We start from the raw sequence: 16,820 nt of genomic DNA, 5'->3' as shown, positions 1-16,820 counted from the left end.
TTGTACTAATAATATTATACATTATTTTTTACTAATAATATTATACATTATTTGTTAGTTCAGATTCGTGACTTAGTCCTCGATCTCTATCCTTAACTTCTGTGTTTTTGGTGTTGAAACCATGATTCTGTTTCGTTTTTCGTATACATCTTGCAATTATCTCAGAGGAATAAAGAGAAAAAAAAAAAAAAGAATCACTTTTCGGTTCGACAAAGCGCTTCGTTGCCTGTGAGGAGAAGAAGAGTTTGATTTCCGATAAGAAAAATGCCGGCCCTTCCTTGTTGCCGGAAAATTAAGAAATCAACTTCGTAGTCAATGGTATCCGGATCTCCATCAACGCCCAATTCATGGGATCTAGCGGTACTAAAAACACTTCAAGTTACAATTGCAAAATAGTAATAATAATAATAATAATAATAATAATAATAATAATAATAATAATAATAATAATAATAATCTTGAAAACGGTAAAATAAAAATAAAAAACTTACGTTTTCATGAGTGCAACACCAAGATATGATTCCATAGAGAGAACAGGAAAAAGAGAGAAACCGTGCAAAAGCAAAAATTATGATTTCCATACTCACCAATCTATTGTATTTATAGGTACAAAATATGAGAATTATAAACTTGTATAGTTTTTCAAAAAGGAAAGGTGTAATTTATGTAATATTACCAATTAATAAATTATAATTAATTTCCATTTTATATTTGATTACCAAATAAGTTTTACTACAAAACTTTGAGCGGGAAAATGAAATAGGAGGATTTTATTTTTATATATAGATAGATTATTATATAAAAATATAATTTTTTTGTTTTGATCACTATATTATTCAAATATATGATAATTCAAAAGTATCATCACTTTAAGAAATTGTAAAATATAATTTTAACTAATTTTTTAAATTTCATTACTTATAAATATTTTAATATTGAGCATAAATTTTCGCGCATTGCGCGTACAAAATGCTAGTATATGTGATATGCCCGAATCAATCACATTCATTCAAATCTTTGCATTCTAGAATTTGTCCTAATTATCATCATTTCAGACGTGAGACGTGTACTCGTGTCAACAAGAGTCTGATGCAATTTATACCCAATATATTTTTTTATTTACACTATAACCCAAGTATATATATAAATTATCAACCCTTAAACCCCACAAAATTCCCAATTCTACGCAGCCACTCCGGCACTCCCACTCTCCCAGCCAGCCATGACTCCATGAGCGGATGTGCCAAGTAGCCAACGCCTGAAGCAAGTAGAATAAGGATTAAGCAGAACGGCGACGGGCACAATAGGTATTTATTCCTAATTGGCTAACTCTGAAACTATTCCTAAATCCTAACCATTGGTGCGGGCTGCCGGCTGCGGCCTCGGCAGCTGCTGCGCTCTGCAATTATTAGATATTGGCTAATAATTATCAGAAATGTTAAATCTAATGTACTCTACTGTTAATATGTAATAATAGATTAATATCTAATGTACTCTACTGTTAATATGTTATAATAGATTAATAAGTACTGTTAGATGTTACTTTGCTTATGATTTAGGGGGGTGTATTCACTCCTGACTTTTTGTAAACTTTAATAAACTTTTATTGACTTTTATAGATTCGTTCAAAACTTTTTAAAATTTTGAAAGACTCTATAAAAGTTTATATAAAAAAAAAGACTCTATAAAAGTTTATATAAAAAAAATTAAATTTCGATTCTTATCATTTACAATTTTCTTATAGAACATGTTGGCCCGGTTGGGTAAATGATTGTTAGCTGATTGGGTTATTTAGAGGGTATAACTAGTTGATAATATTAGCTGATTGTAGAAAGATATTTGGTAAATTAGTAGTTGTTTGATATAATTTCCTTTCTCAAAAAATTAATTGAAAAAGTTTCTTTGAGTAGCTTTTTTATTTTTAGCATGTTGAAGTTACAGAAAGCTAATTAACCAAACAATTATATTGATTTTTTAACCAAATTTAAAAGCTAATAGTGGCTAAATAAGTCAAAATTGGCCTATAGGCTAACTATTTTACCAAACAGGGCCGTTATAGTATATTATAAAACTCTTCTTATTATATAGTTCTTCACTCACATCAACATTATTATTTTTATCCATAGGATGATATGATTTATATGCTAATTACTTATATAGTATTAATAAGCATCAACAAAAAAAAAAAAAACTATTTGAAATTGATAACAATATTGAAGAGTAAAATTTATAATAATAGAATTGTTCAAATAAAATATTTAAAAATATAATATTAATTAATAATATATATAAAATATTATACTTGATATATTGCTAGGCGTCAAGCAAAGAGCTATTATTTGCAATAGCAATTTGGGACTACGAACAACAACAACAAGGTGCTACTGTTTGTAGTCTCAAATTGCTGTTGTGAACAATAGTTCGCTATTCGTAGTAGCATGTTGTTAAAAAATGAAAAATATATATTACGAATATAAACATAAAAATAATAAAAATTAAAATAAAAGTATACAAGTAGTTATATGAATATTATGAAACATATAGTAAAATTTGACGGTGATAGATGAAATATTTACTTTTTTCATGTATTTAGGGAGAAAAAGTTCTTATAGAAAGTTTAGTAGTTAGGGAGAAAAGTTCGAAGAGAAAGTTTAGAAGTTAGGATAAAAAGTTCTTAGAAAAATAAAAAATCAAAATATACCAGCAATAATGAAGTAAAAATAATATTATTTCGAATTTTGAGAGAAAGATTGTAAAGTTTAGGAGAGAGAAAAAATGGTAGAGTTTAGGTATGAAGAAAATATAGTATAACGAAGAAAATTTAATTTATTGAATTTAGGTATAAGGTTTATAAAGTTTAAATAGGAAGAAAAAAAATAGAGTTTAAATAGAGAGAGAAAACCTTCAGAGTTGGTAGAAATAAAATTTTGAAATCTTGGGGTTGAGGGTTGGATTTCAACTATTTATATTTGAGAAGAAAAAGTCTACACAAATTCTTAACTTTTTGAATACCACATGACTTCTAAAGACTCTTCAAAAGTCTTAATCGAATACCACCTGACTTTTAAAGACTCTTTAAAAATCTTGATTGAATACTGCCTTACTTTTAAAGACTCCCTAAAAGTTTGAATTGAATACCTCCAAACTTTTAAAGTTCATAAAAGTCTTCAAAAGTTTATGAGATTCATGATTGAATACACCCCCTTAGTGTTGATTGTTGATTCAGTGGTATGGAATGATTTTGAAGAGCTTCAACTCTCTGATTGTGTAGTTGTGGTTATTAAACTTGTGCTGTTAGATTTTGTATTATGAACTTGGTTTTGTAGTTATTGATTGATTGATTTTCATGTGATTTATAATCATAGATTTGTGGTGATATACTTATGTATTAGCTTTGTATAATTGTATTAGTATATATTTGTGTTAGATAGACTTTTTTTTTAAACATGTAGGCCTTAAATAGGCCTTTGAGCCTGAAGTCTTTGTAATAGCCTACTTATTAAATAGGTTTTTAAGAAGGCTGTCAATTGTAAGCTCATGCTTGAACCTAACAAAAAGCCTACATATAGGCTCATGCCTTTTCTAATGCTCGGCTCTGCCTATTTTCATCCCTACTATATATGCAATTTTGTCTAAACAGTCCAGACCCGATTTGGAGCAGGTCGTAGATATTCAGGATAAAAGTAGAACCCTACTGAAGGGGTGAAGGACCAGAGTCCAGACCTGACGGGATGGAGCTCGGAGCTTGCATTAAACCCAACTTCAACCAAACGGCGACGTATCTCCGGCATCCTATTAATCTCCAGCATCCTCGCCACCACATCTCGTATTCTTCTGTGTTCTACCGTATTAACACTGCTACATCTATGCGGTGCAGAGCAACTCCTAGAATGCAAAGCAATAACAGCTCAATCGAAACCGTTGAAAAGGTAGCCTTTTTTGTTCAATAATTTGATAAAAAATGTGTTTGTGTTTATCTTGATGTTAATATTCATTTTTTAAAATTATTTTTACTCTGTATTATTTTTTAATTTCAAGAAATTTTAAATTTTTGATTTTTATTTCCCTTAGAAATGCTTCTTCTTTGCCGTGTTTTGAATAGTGTCGCGGTTTTAGTTATTTTGATTAAGAGTTGCTTTACTACTTGAAAATTTATGTGGATTAAGGAATCAAAATATGGGGTGTAGGAAATAGGCTCACATTTAGCCATGTTTATATCTTGCTCCATTTGATGAAGCTGTCCAGCCCTATTTAAATGGCTTGACGAAATGCTCCTTTTGTTTTTAAACCAGGTTAAAGCAATGTCTGCTGATTATTCTCGTGATACAGAGCTATCAAGTTTAACAGCTTTATGCCCATTGGATGGCCGCTATTGGGATAAAGTCAAAGACCTGGTTCCATTCATGAGCGAGTATGGGCTAATTCGCTTTCGTGTCTTAGTTGAGGTGTTGACTTTTTCCACTTTCTTTTAATTGATGTTAAGTGCATTATTTTATGCATGCTTGATGAATACTTATATATGTTGTGACCTTGATGTTTTGGTTGATGGACATAAGCCTTCCTATGCAGTAATCTTATGCACCTAGTGCAAAAGAATATAGGGAAAAGAATAAAAATTTGAATTAGCGTGGTGTAATGTTGTTTGGGCAAATATGAAGAAAAGAAGCCTTTTTATTAAGTTTTTAGTTAATAACTTAATATATTCTAATATATTTCAAAATATTAGTAGTTGGATGCCAAATTCATAAAATGGATTTTCATGCTTGGCTGTAAACATCGTTGTCTACTATATTAGACCTCTTCAATCAGATTCTCTTCTCACCTTTGTGTTTCAGTTTTTAGTTAAAAATCAATGCTTGTTTTGACAAGTTTTTGTAGCATCTTAACCTCCCTTCATCTTGTGCATTCCAACTTCTCTGCATGAAACATGTACTTGTCTTTTTTATCAGGTTAAGTGGTTGTTGAAGCTTTCACAAATTCCTGAAATCTCTGAGGTTCCTGATTTCTCTCAAGGAGCAAAGTCTTATCTGCAAGGCTTGATTGATGGGTTTAGCTGGAGTGACGCCATAGAAGTTAAGGAAATTGAGAAAGTAACTAACCATGATGTTAAAGCTGTGGAGTACTTCCTAAAACAAAGATGCCAATCACATGAAGAAATATCTAAGGTTTATTAAGCTGTTTACTTCTTGTTTCATAAATATTACTGTATTTTCTTAATTTTCTTGCTTTTATAAATGTTATTATCTTCTTACTGAAATTCCAGCAAACGTTGATACTTTTACTACTTATCTGTCAATGACACAATGCTTTGTAACCTTGCAGCAGTATAAATGGCTAAAGTGAATTATATAATTTCTGACATACCACTCTCTACTTATCTTTATAAATACTACATTCTTATTCTAATTTTGTTTTTCTTGATTCCTAAAGTATTACTGTGAAATTCCAGCAAGCGTTGATACTTTTCCTACATGGCTGTCAATGACTCTGTTTTGTAGCCTTGCAGTATAAATGGTTAAAAGGATTTATATAATTTTGTATAAATTGCACCTTCATTTGAGCTCAAATATGTTTGTCATTGTATTTATATCTAGGTTCTTGAGTTTTTCCATTTTGCTTGCACATCTGAGGACATCAACAATCTAGCACATGCATTAATGTTGAAAGAAGCTATTAACAGTGTTATATTACCGGTCATGGATGAGATTATTACAGCGATAACTAACATGGCCACAAAGAATGCTCATGTCCCCATGCTTTCTCGCACCCATGGGCAGGTAAGGACTTGTGTCCACACCCATTTTTATATTTCCAATATTTTGTTTATTTGTCCAAAAAAAAAATCCTAAACTTAATGAAGATATTCTGTACTCATTTTGGAAAAGTGACGAACAATTGCCTTTACTTGAGAAAATGTTACTATATCATGAAAGAGGTTCTAATCTAGTATTTTTTAGCCAGCTTCACCAACAACACTAGGCAAGGAAATGGCTATTTTTGCATATAGGTTATATACAGAGAGGCAGGATATTTCAAAAATTGAGATGCGAGGGAAGTTTGCTGGTGCAGTTGGAAACTACAATGCACATCTAGTTGCATATCCTGATATAAACTGGCCACATATTGCAGAGGAGTTTGTAACATCTCTTGGGTTAAGCTTCAATCCTTATGTCCCTCAGGTATCTTCTATGACCTTATTGTGGATTGTTTTACTATCTTGTCAGTATGGAGATAAGCTTGCTATTTGAGAAATGCCATAAGTGCATGGTATACATAAAGCTGTCTGTAAGTCTGATAATTTTATAGTGGATCATCAGTATGCTTATCCTATTATATTATACTAGTCACATGTATGTCGTATTAAGCATTCCCTCTAATAAAACCAAGATGCTTTCTCTTGAGTTGGACAAGGGTGTCTTCAATGATTTGCTTTGGGTATTTCAGTCTTCACAAAAAAGGAACACATTAAGCCACTTTTGTATGTAGCAGATAGTATAGATATAGATGTTTGACCCAGTGATACAAGGCTCCCTATCATATAAGATTTGGCGAAGGAAGTTGTATAATACCTTACGGTACATCTGTTTCTCGATGAAAAAGTCATTTTTGGGGCTTGAACCTGTGATTTATTCATCAATGTTAGAGCACTTGACTGCTATATAAAGCCCAAGCTTTTATGCTTACCCCGTCAAAAGTGGAAAGGAAAAACCATTATGTTTATGCGTAGTAATCATTTTATATACTATTTGTCCATTGAAAGTGAACCTTGAGACAGTGCTAAGTTTACTAGTGGTGAAATACTGAAATAGGTGGAACAGTTCAAGTTACTAAAACAGCCTATATGCAAAAGCAGGGGTAAAAGGCTTTGAATTTGTTGATGCTACTCTCCCTAGATCTTGCAATTTATCATGGGCTTTATGTATTACTTTTACCCTTTACCATATAAATCTATTTAATTTTTTTTAAACATTTATTTCTTCATTACATCTTTTCAAACATTATATCAGATTATGTGCTGGTGTTGATGTTTGGTTTACTCCGTCTAGTTACAAGTGATTGTTGCAAAATGATGTGACTACAGTTGAACTTTATGTTTTGTTTACTTAACCTTGCGATATAGTTTAACTCCACTATTCTTTAACAATGCAGATTGAAACCCATGACTATATGGCCAAACTTTTTCATTCTATAATCCAGTTCAACAACATTTTAATTGATTTTAATAGAGACATCTGGGGATACATTTCCTTGCGATTCTTCAAACAGGTTTGTCCCGTCTACTTTGATGCTATGGTACTATTATTTAACAATCTAAAAAAGTGATAACCATCTCAAACTTTAAGCAGATAACCAAAGCTGGTGAAATTGGATCTTCAACAATGCCTCACAAAGTGAATCCGATCGATTTTGAGAACAGTGAAGGCAATCTTGGAGTAGCTAATGCAGGCCTATCACATCTGAGCACAAAGCTACCTATTTCACGGTGGCAGGTATACATCCACTTTTTGTGGTTATAGTGAAATGTATTCAGTTAATATGATGGGTATGAACACTTTGTGATTCCATTGATTTTTTATTTTATTTATTTATTTATTTGTTTGTGTGGTAAAATTTTCTATGCTCTTACCAGAAATTGATGGGAGGTAAGAAGTGACAGAAAATAAAAGACAAGGAAGCAACTTGAAAGCACTAGTAATCAATAATGAAATTGAAAACAGGACATTAAGGGGAAGTTGGGGAGGGAAAGGGATAATCATTTATTCTAACTTTTGACTTTTGGGCCTTTGGCACGGCATTATTGGGAAGTTGGGGAGGGGGAAGGATATAATTGATTTTAACTAACTTTGTATTTTTCAAATACGTGGATTGAATGTATATTTAGAGAAGTTTCTTGGTTATCTTTTCACTTATTTTCTTTTTATTTTGTTTTAAATCTGTGAAAAAACAATTAGATTTGTAACTGTGGCACTTTATTTTGTGCATCTCATTAAAATGAAACATGTCTGAGACTCTGAGGTCCTTGTATTTTTTTGAATTGTGATTTTGGTCCTCATTCCTCAATTATTTGCAGTTCAGTCCCCCAGTTTAAGGAAAATGTGGTGGAAATGATCCCTATCAAACACAAAGTTTGGAAATCTAGGACTGAAAGTGGTCAACCCTAAAAACGGTGGACCAAAGTTGCTATTCTCCTAAAGCACAGGGACCAAAAACCCTTTTCTCTCAAATATATAATTATCAAAAATATATTTAAAAAAAGTATATTTGGAGTCATTCTTGTAATGATGTCTGTATTCTAAAACCTTTAACAGATCTGTGATCTAAAGTTTAAACTCTTATATTGTTGCATTGGTTCACTGTTCACCTAGGTTTGTCTTTGCTCCTCCTATAACTATACTTGCTATCCTTTTGATTTTCCAGAGGGATTTGACAGATTCTACTGTGCTGAGAAACATGGGAGTAGGATTGGGGCATTCACTTCTTGCTTATAGAAGTGCATTAAGGGGAATTTCAAAGCTTCAGGTAAAATATACTGTATCGATGTGAATGTGTTGCTGTTTGAATATTGTGATGGTTTAAAGTTCGCTTAATTCTTGGTCAATGACTTTGCTTAGAGAGGGGTGAGTTTGTAATTAGTAATTGATCTTTTATTGAAAGCTGGAAAACTTAGTAAGAAGATAAATAGAAAAAGTATGTTTCTTTTTGCTTTCCAAGTTGACGACTTAAGTTGCTCTATCTAGGTCAATGAAGCTGCTTTGGCTGAAGACTTGAACCAATCATGGGAGGTTCTTGCTGAACCTATACAAACCGTATGTAACTTATTCTCTTACCTTGACCTATATGTTCTAGTCATTCTAACGCTCACCAAACACACACACACACACACACACACACACACACACATATATATATATACTCCTTAGTTAAGATTCTACAAGAAAATTGTTGAATTTGGAAGATGGAATGGCCTGGCGGGTGGAGAATAATACCACCCGCCAGTTAGGCGGAAGCAATATGAAGAATCAAGACTAGGAAATGAATATAAAACTGAAATTATATTGGTATTCTCTGTTTCTAATACATAAACACAGTACATATATATACACAAAGACATAACTGTAAATAACTACACATAACTTACACCTATTCATAAACAGACACAACCCTATAGATAAACCTATCTATTTAGTTTTCAACAAAAATGATTGTGAAGTGTTTTTGTTTCCGCATCCCCTCTTTGAATATTAATATTTTCTGGGCTTTTCATTCGATCTTTTCATAGAGACGTGCATTTGGGTGGCTTATTGTAGGTGATGCGGAGATATAATGTCCCAGAGCCTTACGAGAAACTAAAGGAGCTAACGCGGGGGAGAACAGTGACCAAAGAAAGCATTAGAGAGTTCATTGAAGGTCTGGAAATACCAGTAAATGCAAAGACTCTTCTTTTAAACTTAACACCACATACATATATTGGCTTCGCGGCTCAGTTGGCCAACAACATAGAAGCCGTTACTAATCTAGTGAATAAGAGCTGAGGCAGTCTATCATTACTAACAAGATAGGGCGATTTGAATGAGTGATCATATATATCCTGTTTGAAATAGAGAGAAAGCAGAAATGCACAATATTGCCTGTTTGAAATAGAGAGCAGAAATGCACAATATTGTGTTTTTTGGATGGTAAAATTAGAATAGTACATTTAGATTTATCATCAATTACCTGGAGGGAAATGCCCTGGTTGTACTTGGAAAACTTATTATTTTTCCATTTTTAAAAATTAACATTATAAAATTGATCCAAGTTTCGTTTCGAGTTATTTTTAGACATTATATTTAAAATATTTTAAAATATATTTAGTTTAAATAAAATAAATATAATTTTCTTTTAAGTCTAATATATGTAAGATTTTTACATTAGATATCCGAATCAAATTTATATCTGTATATAACATAATTAAAAATATATCCAAATCAACAATCTATTAAGTTCACCTAAATTTTAATTTAGATAATATTAATATTTTTGAGCTAATATTTAAAATATTTTTAGATATATTCATTTGAATAACATGCATATAAATATATAACTTTTACTTTGAATTCTAATATAATAATATATATGAAATTTTAATATCTGATATCTTACAATATAACATAATAAAAATATCCAAATTAAGGATGTGAGGTAAGCAAAGAATAGCTTTATTACCAGGGATGCTAGGCTCAAAATAGTACGTACAAAGCTCGAGGTACAGGCCCAAATACAAAGATCACGGCCCAAAATAATGACTAAACAAGCCAATGGAGCTAATAAGACTTAAACCTTGGTGTGCCAACAAGGGGTTGAAGGCTCAGACCAACGAACCGAGAGGGGATTGATGAAATAAGGGGTGCCTTTAAAAGGGAAGGAAGGGTGCCGGGGATTGATGAGATAAGAGGTGCCTTTAAAAGGGAAGGAATGGTGCCTATTTATACTGTTGAGGGATTCACGGATGGTTGACAAATGGACGGCATTTGACAGCCTTTATTCTAGACTACACACGTGTCCCCCCACTGCCTTGCTTCCAACGCACTCTCATGCATAAGTGGAGCTTCGTGCCTTTGAGTACACAAGATCTTGATTGGCTTGATGGTTTGGGACTTGTGTTGTTATGCTTGAGGTTGTGGGTTTGATACCCTTTAATAATAATTTTAACAATATTTTGCTTCAAGCTCCCTCTTTCCTTAGCCCAATAAAATTCTATTATTCCTATTGGGCCAACACCCCACCCATAGAGATAGACACCCCGCTTGGGCAGTTGGACCGTCTTTCTCAAAAAATGGGCCCCCAGGGTCCCATATTGCCATCAGGAATCAAAATCATAGTTAGTGTTTGGTTGGAAACTTTTTAAAACACAACTATGAGATTTAAATATTTAATAACCCATTCAATTAAAAACCTCATTTCCTAATTAAAAATGTATCATTATTGGTAAGAGTTAATTCCAGCAATGGTCCTCCGACTATGTTGATTTTTCACAATTGGTCCCCAACTTTTAATTTGGACAATTTAGACACTTGACTTTTAAAATCTTTCCGATGTTGGTCCTTCCGCCAGTTTGAGGTTAAGTGGGTGTTAGTTTGAGGGGTAAGGTAGTCATTCCACAATTGTTATTTTTTTTAAAGTAATTTTATTCTTTGTTTTTTCTTCTTCTTCGGCATCATCATCACCGGATCAGTTCGCTGCCATTCCTTCCCTGCCATTTTTTTCTTCAGTTCTTGAATCTTATTCTGGCTGCTCGATATGGGTTTGAAGGGATTTGTTGAGGGAGGGATTGCTTCCATTATTGGCGGGTGAGAATGGCTTTGTAAAGAGCCATGTGGCCCTCTGCTTTGATCGTCCTCATAGCACAGTCCAGGGCACCGGCGTACGGCGGCGCCATTCCCTCTCCACCTTCATGTTCATGGAACAGATTAGTGAAGATGATGAAAGTGACGATGATGAATACGGGTGGATCATGGAACAGTCCAGGGTGACGTGCTGAATCGGGTGACCACGATGATGAAGGTGGAGCTGGGAATGGCGTCGCCGTACGCCGGCGCCCTGGACTGTGCCATGAGGACGATCAAAGCAGAGGGCCACATGGCTCTTTACAAGGGCATTCTCAACCGCCAACAATGGAAGCAATCCCTCCCTCAACAAATCCCTTCACACCTATATCGAGCAGTCAGAATAAGATTCAAGAACTGAAGAAAAAAATGGCAAGGAAAGAATGAAGCGAACTGATCCCGGTGATGATGATGCCGAAGAAGAAGAAGAAAAAAAAAAAGAAGCAAAGAATAAAGTTATTTTTTAAAAAATAATAACTGTGGAATGACTACCTTACCCTTCAAACTAACACCCACTTAACCTTCAACTGACGGAAGGACTAATATTGGAAAGATTTTAAAAGTCAAGTGTCTAAATTGTCCAAATTAAAAGTTAGGGACCAATTGTAGAAAATCAACATAGTCGGAGGACCATTGCTGGAATTAACTCTTATTGGTAATATGATTTTTAAGTTTGGATTAGTATTTTTAGATTTTTGTTTTAATTTTTTTTTTTGTTCATATTGGTGTTTTGGATGTCATTATATTTTGATCAATTGCCTTAATTTTTTGTATTTTTAAAACATTTATTCCTATTATAGGATGATAGATAACTAAACATCAATATTGGTAATCATTCAAATTTTATCATACTACCAAACATGCAAACTACTTAGCTTTCATCAAAACTCATCATTATCAAGTATTTGATTCTGATTCCGTGCGCGAACCAAACACACCATAATAATAAATGGAGTTCAATCAAAATATAAAACTTGGTATATAGTTTAATTTTTAATTTTGATAATGTAAATAATGTGATAAGCAAAAGAAGGTAATGATAACAATGAATAAATATGTAAATAGATAATTGTGAGAATATGGTTATAGTGACATATATTCAAAATAGATGATTCTGTTTTCTATTTAGAAAACAGTTTTTTTTAATAGTTTTTCAATTTTCTAGAAAATTGAAAAATATTTTTTGTTTTCAAAATGAAAAATTGTGCTAATAAACATGTTTTTTGTTTTATGTTTTTTTTTTTAATTTTTTAATTTTCTAAACAATTGAAAAAAAAAATTCAGTTAGTAAACGGCCCTCTAATTTTTGAAAAGATTATGTTACCTCATTCAAAAAATATTTAAATGTTTTCCTGGAAATTTGGAAAATAAACGAAACATGAAGCTTGTCACCCGTGGAAGCAATTTCTAATTTTTGCTTTGCAAGAAGGAAATGAATGAAGTTTGGTCCCATTTTCCTTCGTCTTCTATACAAGCAATACGTTCCTTAATTGCTCCACCATTCAAATTGCACTCCACGATATGATGAGTTCACATATAAAAATCGCATAACATATATAGTGCAAGTTTGAGTGCAAATAATATTTGTATTTATTTATTTTTGGGTTCCATTTGACGATGATAATAAAAAAAATTTACTATATAAACTCCTATATTATAATCAAACTTTCTAATGTGGTAAGTATTTGCAAAATATAAGGAAAATTTACATTTTTCGTTCCTATGTTATAGGGTAGTTATAAGATTTGTCCATACTTGTTAGTCGTGTTTACTTCTCATTCCTAGAGTATATTTGACGTTGTAAATTTCTTTTTTTTTTTCTTTTTTTTTTTTTTTTTTAATCTAACAAGTTGTGCTCATTTATAGTCTCTAAGCTATAATTGAGGTTGCAAATTTTGTCACTAATGTTTTGTTAGAAAAAGGACAAAATTTACAACATCAGTTATCAGTTATAACTTAAGGACGAGAAGTGAGCGCAACCAACAAGTAAGGACAAATTCTACAATTATTTTAGAACATAGGGATGAAAAATACAATTTTCTCATATCTTAATTAGGCAATCCATAGGAAAAAGTAGTTTACATCATAAGTTTGTATACAAAAGTAAATTTTGAGAGTACATATAATATTTTCGAGATTTTTCACTACTTTTGATCAATTAAGTATTGTAAATCTCTGATTCTCTGTCAAGTACATTATGTTCAATTGACAACTCAGTGGCTCTTTGAGCTACAATAGATAGAGAAAATATATTGAACAGATATGATACCAGTGTAATAGTCTCAATTTCCTCACCAATCTTATATAATTTTCATCAATGATAACCTATGTACCACCATATTCCACATTGTCGTCTACATGGTGCTTAAATTCAAATAAGTTACATAACTAACATGCTTGAGATTTTAGTTAAGTTTCTTAATTAAAGGAATTTGATAGTCATATAGCAAATGTGAAAAAATTGATAGTTAAGACCGGTTTCTCGCGGTAGAATGAGGATTCGATTCCTGCCACAAACATTGAAAATTTAGATTTGAGTTGAACTCCTTATGCATAGAAGTGCATAGTTTGATATAAAGTTCCTTAAATTGAATTGACTTGATTTACATCTTCATGAGTCTGAGAGCAGATTCATGGAGTCTAGAATATAGTCCGGTAAAGCAGAAAAATTTGAATTGTCGAAAAATAATAATAATAATTTGATAGTTAAGAACCAAATGTGAGAGGTATACAATATCCATTATCAAACAAAGGAAAAAAAAAAAAAAATCTAATCTTCCATGATAAAAACAGTCCTTATCATTATGCTTATATTAATGCAAAGAACTCCTAATCATAACTGCCATCGAGGATATAAAAGCAACTAATCAACCGAACACTGCACTTTTTAGCCTTTCCCACATTCTTAAGATAACTTTAGATTCAATCAAAAGCTCACCAGAAAAATCTTTATAATGGCAATGGAAATGATCAAAATGACATCTTTTGCAGAGGGCTTTTTCACTCTAAAATATACATATGGCTTCAAAAGTTTCTGCACCCATTTTTCAAGTTCTTGGCCTGTTCTTGATCTGTTCTCCCCTTGCCAATGCCATTGACTTCAATTACCCTGCAGTTTTCAACTTTGGGGACTCAAACTCCGATACGGGAGGGCTTGTTTCGGGGCTTGGCGATCGCCTTGACCCTCCAAATGGACAGACTTACTTCCAGAAACCATCTGGGAGGTTCTGTGATGGCCGGTTGATCATCGACTTTCTTAGTAAGATTCTCAGCTCGTTTTGATTCTTGATGTTTCTGTGCTGTTATAATCTAAGACTGGGCCAAATTACACTGAAAGATTGAATCCAATCAACTTAACATGAGGTATTATGGTTCAGTGGATGCAATGGATCTCCCATTCTTGAACCCCTACTTGGATTCTATTGGCATGCCAAGTTTCAGAAAAGGCTGCAACTTTGCTGCTGCTGGCTCCACTATTCTCCCAGCAACACCATCATCTGTCTGCCCCTTCTCGTTCGGGATTCAAGTTGCTCAGTTCCTCAGATTCAAGGCTCGAGTTCTCGAAATTCAGAGTAAGAGTTAGCTGATAAGATCTATCTTGATGGATAAATAAATCTCTCCCTTTATGCAATTTGATCTTTTTGCAGCTAAGAAACATGATAAGTATGTACCAGATGAGGATTTTTTCCAGAAAGGTCTTTACATGTTTGATATAGGCCAGAATGATCTTGCTGGGGCTTTCTATTCCAAGACCTTAGATCAAATTCTTGCTTCAATTCCCACTATTCTCTCAGAATTTGAAGACGGGGTTAAGGTAAAGTTTACATCTTGCTCGCGATTTAAGAAACCATTTATTGGGTTCTTCATGTTTTACTTGCTCAGGAACTGTATGATCAAGGGGCAAGAAACTTTTGGATCCACAACACAGGTCCTTTGGGTTGCTTACCTCAGAATATTGCGAAATTCGGGACTGATCCTTCAAAGCTGGATGGGTTGGGATGTGTGAACTCACATAACCAGGCTGCTACACTCTTGAACCTGCAGCTTCATACTCTCTGCAAGAAGTTGCAAGGCCAATATGCTGATGCAAATGTCACATATGTTGATATCTTCACCATCAAGTCTGATCTAATAGCGAATTTCTCCCGATATGGTATGCATGATATATAAGAACCCCCACCTTCCCCAACTGCAACAAAATCTTGTTTGTAGAGTGTTGAAATGAAATCTTGAAAATGAAACAACTTAAAGCTGGGAGAAGTATCATCCACTGTTTTCAGGCAGGAAAGAAAGAAGTTTTTTTGACATTTCCACCATTGAAAATGTGAAACATGCAATCAAATGACAAAATATTTTACATATTCATGGAATTTTGGCTCATGACTTCATTATTATTTTCTAAGTAAGAAAGTGTTGGGCAGAGGCCCGTGAAGGGACAATGTCCAGCACCAGGTGGCTAGGGGGATTGTTGAGCGAAGGCCGGTGAAGAGTCAAAGTCCAGCACCAAGTGGCTAGGGGGATTGTTGAGCAGAGGCCCGTGAAGGGCCAAAGTCCAGCACCAGATGGCTAGGGGGATTGTTGAGTAAAGGCCCGTGAGGGGCCAAAGTCCAACACTAGGTGGCTAGGGGGATTGTTGAGTAGAGGCCCGTGAAGGGCCAAAGTCCAGCACTAGGTGGCTAGGGTGATTGTTGAGCAGAGGCCCGTCAAGGGCCAAAGTCCAGCACCAGCCACCAGGTGGCTAGGGAGATTGTTGAGCGGAGGCCAGTGAAGGGCCAAAGTCTAGCACCAGGTGGCTAGGGGTTGTTAGGCAGAGGCCAGTGAAAGGCCAAAGTCTAGCACCAAGTGGCTAGGGGTTGTTGGGCAGAGGCTGGTGAAGGGCCAAAGTCTAGCACCAGATAGCTAGGGGGTTGTTGGGCGGAGGTCTGAAGGGCCAAATCCAGCACCCTGCCTCTGGAAAATGTGGCGGTACAAGGAAATAAAGTTGCGCCTCCGCTACTAGCTATAGCTTTTGGCTTAGTGGTAAGTGCTTGATCCTAACAAAACGAAAATTCACTTTGCAGGATTTGATCAGCCCCTAATGGCTTGCTGTGGAGTTGGAGGCCCTCCACTGAACTACAATAGCAGGGTATCTTGTGGTCAGACTAAGGTCATAAATGGAACCACATTCACAGCCAAAGGGTGCAATGATAGTACTGAATACATAAACTGGGATGGCATTCATTACACAGAGGCTGCAAATCAGTATGCTGCAATGCAAATTCTCACCGGGAAATATTCGGATCCACCTTTTGCAGACAAGATGCCTTTCTTGCTTAAACTCAAGTTCTAATCAACTACTGTTTTATTACTCGAAATAACAATAGCCTGCAAAATGCCATTCCTCATGATCAGCTTTGAAAGGATGTAAAGTAAAGTGTTCATTCTATGAAAGAGAAGCAAATAGGTGAACATTTG

At 34.0% G+C, this 16,820-nt stretch overlaps 2 protein-coding genes across 3 annotated transcripts; both read left to right on the top strand.

Moving 5' to 3' along the window:
* Nucleotides 1-1,079: 1,079 nt before the first annotated feature.
* LOC109181892 (adenylosuccinate lyase-like) lies at nt 1,080-9,810 on the top strand. 2 transcript variants are annotated; one of them, XM_019331853.1, is made up of 12 exons: nt 1,150-1,307; nt 1,472-1,485; nt 3,692-3,929; nt 4,293-4,445; nt 4,950-5,165; nt 5,595-5,777; nt 5,958-6,179; nt 7,150-7,266; nt 7,347-7,490; nt 8,419-8,520; nt 8,739-8,807; nt 9,309-9,810. In XM_019331853.1, exons 3-12 carry the CDS (start codon nt 3,732-3,734, stop codon nt 9,531-9,533), a joined length of 1,629 nt encoding a protein of 542 aa, XP_019187398.1. In that variant the 5' UTR covers nt 1,150-1,307; nt 1,472-1,485; nt 3,692-3,731; the 3' UTR covers nt 9,534-9,810. The 2 variants fall into 2 exon arrangements, with proteins under 2 accessions (XP_019187397.1, XP_019187398.1); XM_019331852.1 differs by lacking the exon at nt 1,472-1,485 and having other exon boundaries at nt 1,080-1,307; nt 3,662-3,929.
* A 4,354-nt stretch (nt 9,811-14,164) lies between these two features.
* On the top strand, nt 14,165-16,816 carry LOC109181893 (GDSL esterase/lipase At1g54790). The gene is made up of 5 exons (XM_019331854.1): nt 14,165-14,625; nt 14,744-14,938; nt 15,014-15,180; nt 15,249-15,519; nt 16,427-16,816. The coding sequence occupies exons 1-5, from the start codon at nt 14,385-14,387 to the stop codon at nt 16,693-16,695; spliced, it is 1,143 nt and encodes a 380-aa protein (XP_019187399.1). The 5' UTR covers nt 14,165-14,384; the 3' UTR covers nt 16,696-16,816.
* The last annotated feature ends 4 nt before the right edge of the window (nt 16,817-16,820 follow it).

This window comes from Ipomoea nil, unplaced genomic scaffold (genome assembly GCF_001879475.1).
Source record: "Ipomoea nil cultivar Tokyo-kokei standard unplaced genomic scaffold, Asagao_1.1 scaffold1043, whole genome shotgun sequence".
In the NCBI taxonomy this organism is placed as follows: Eukaryota; Viridiplantae; Streptophyta; class Magnoliopsida; order Solanales; family Convolvulaceae; genus Ipomoea; species Ipomoea nil.
The sequence above is the reverse complement of the archived record's forward strand: the minus strand, read 5'-3'. Positions and strand labels throughout refer to the sequence as shown.

Coding starts and splice junctions, on each gene's coding strand:
- LOC109181892 (XM_019331852.1), top strand. CDS start 3,732: ATGGAGCTCGGAGCTTGCATTAAACCCAACTTCAACCAAACGGCGACG. Junction 4,446..4,949: donor GCTTTCGTGTCTTAGTTGAG/GTGTTGACTTTT, acceptor CTTTTTTATCAG/GTTAAGTGGTTGTTGAAGCT. Junction 8,521..8,738: donor GGGGAATTTCAAAGCTTCAG/GTAAAATATACT, acceptor TGCTCTATCTAG/GTCAATGAAGCTGCTTTGGC.
- LOC109181893 (XM_019331854.1), top strand. CDS start 14,385: ATGGCTTCAAAAGTTTCTGCACCCATTTTTCAAGTTCTTGGCCTGTTC. Junction 14,626..14,743: donor GTTGATCATCGACTTTCTTA/GTAAGATTCTCA, acceptor ATTATGGTTCAG/TGGATGCAATGGATCTCCCA. Junction 15,181..15,248: donor AATTTGAAGACGGGGTTAAG/GTAAAGTTTACA, acceptor TTACTTGCTCAG/GAACTGTATGATCAAGGGGC.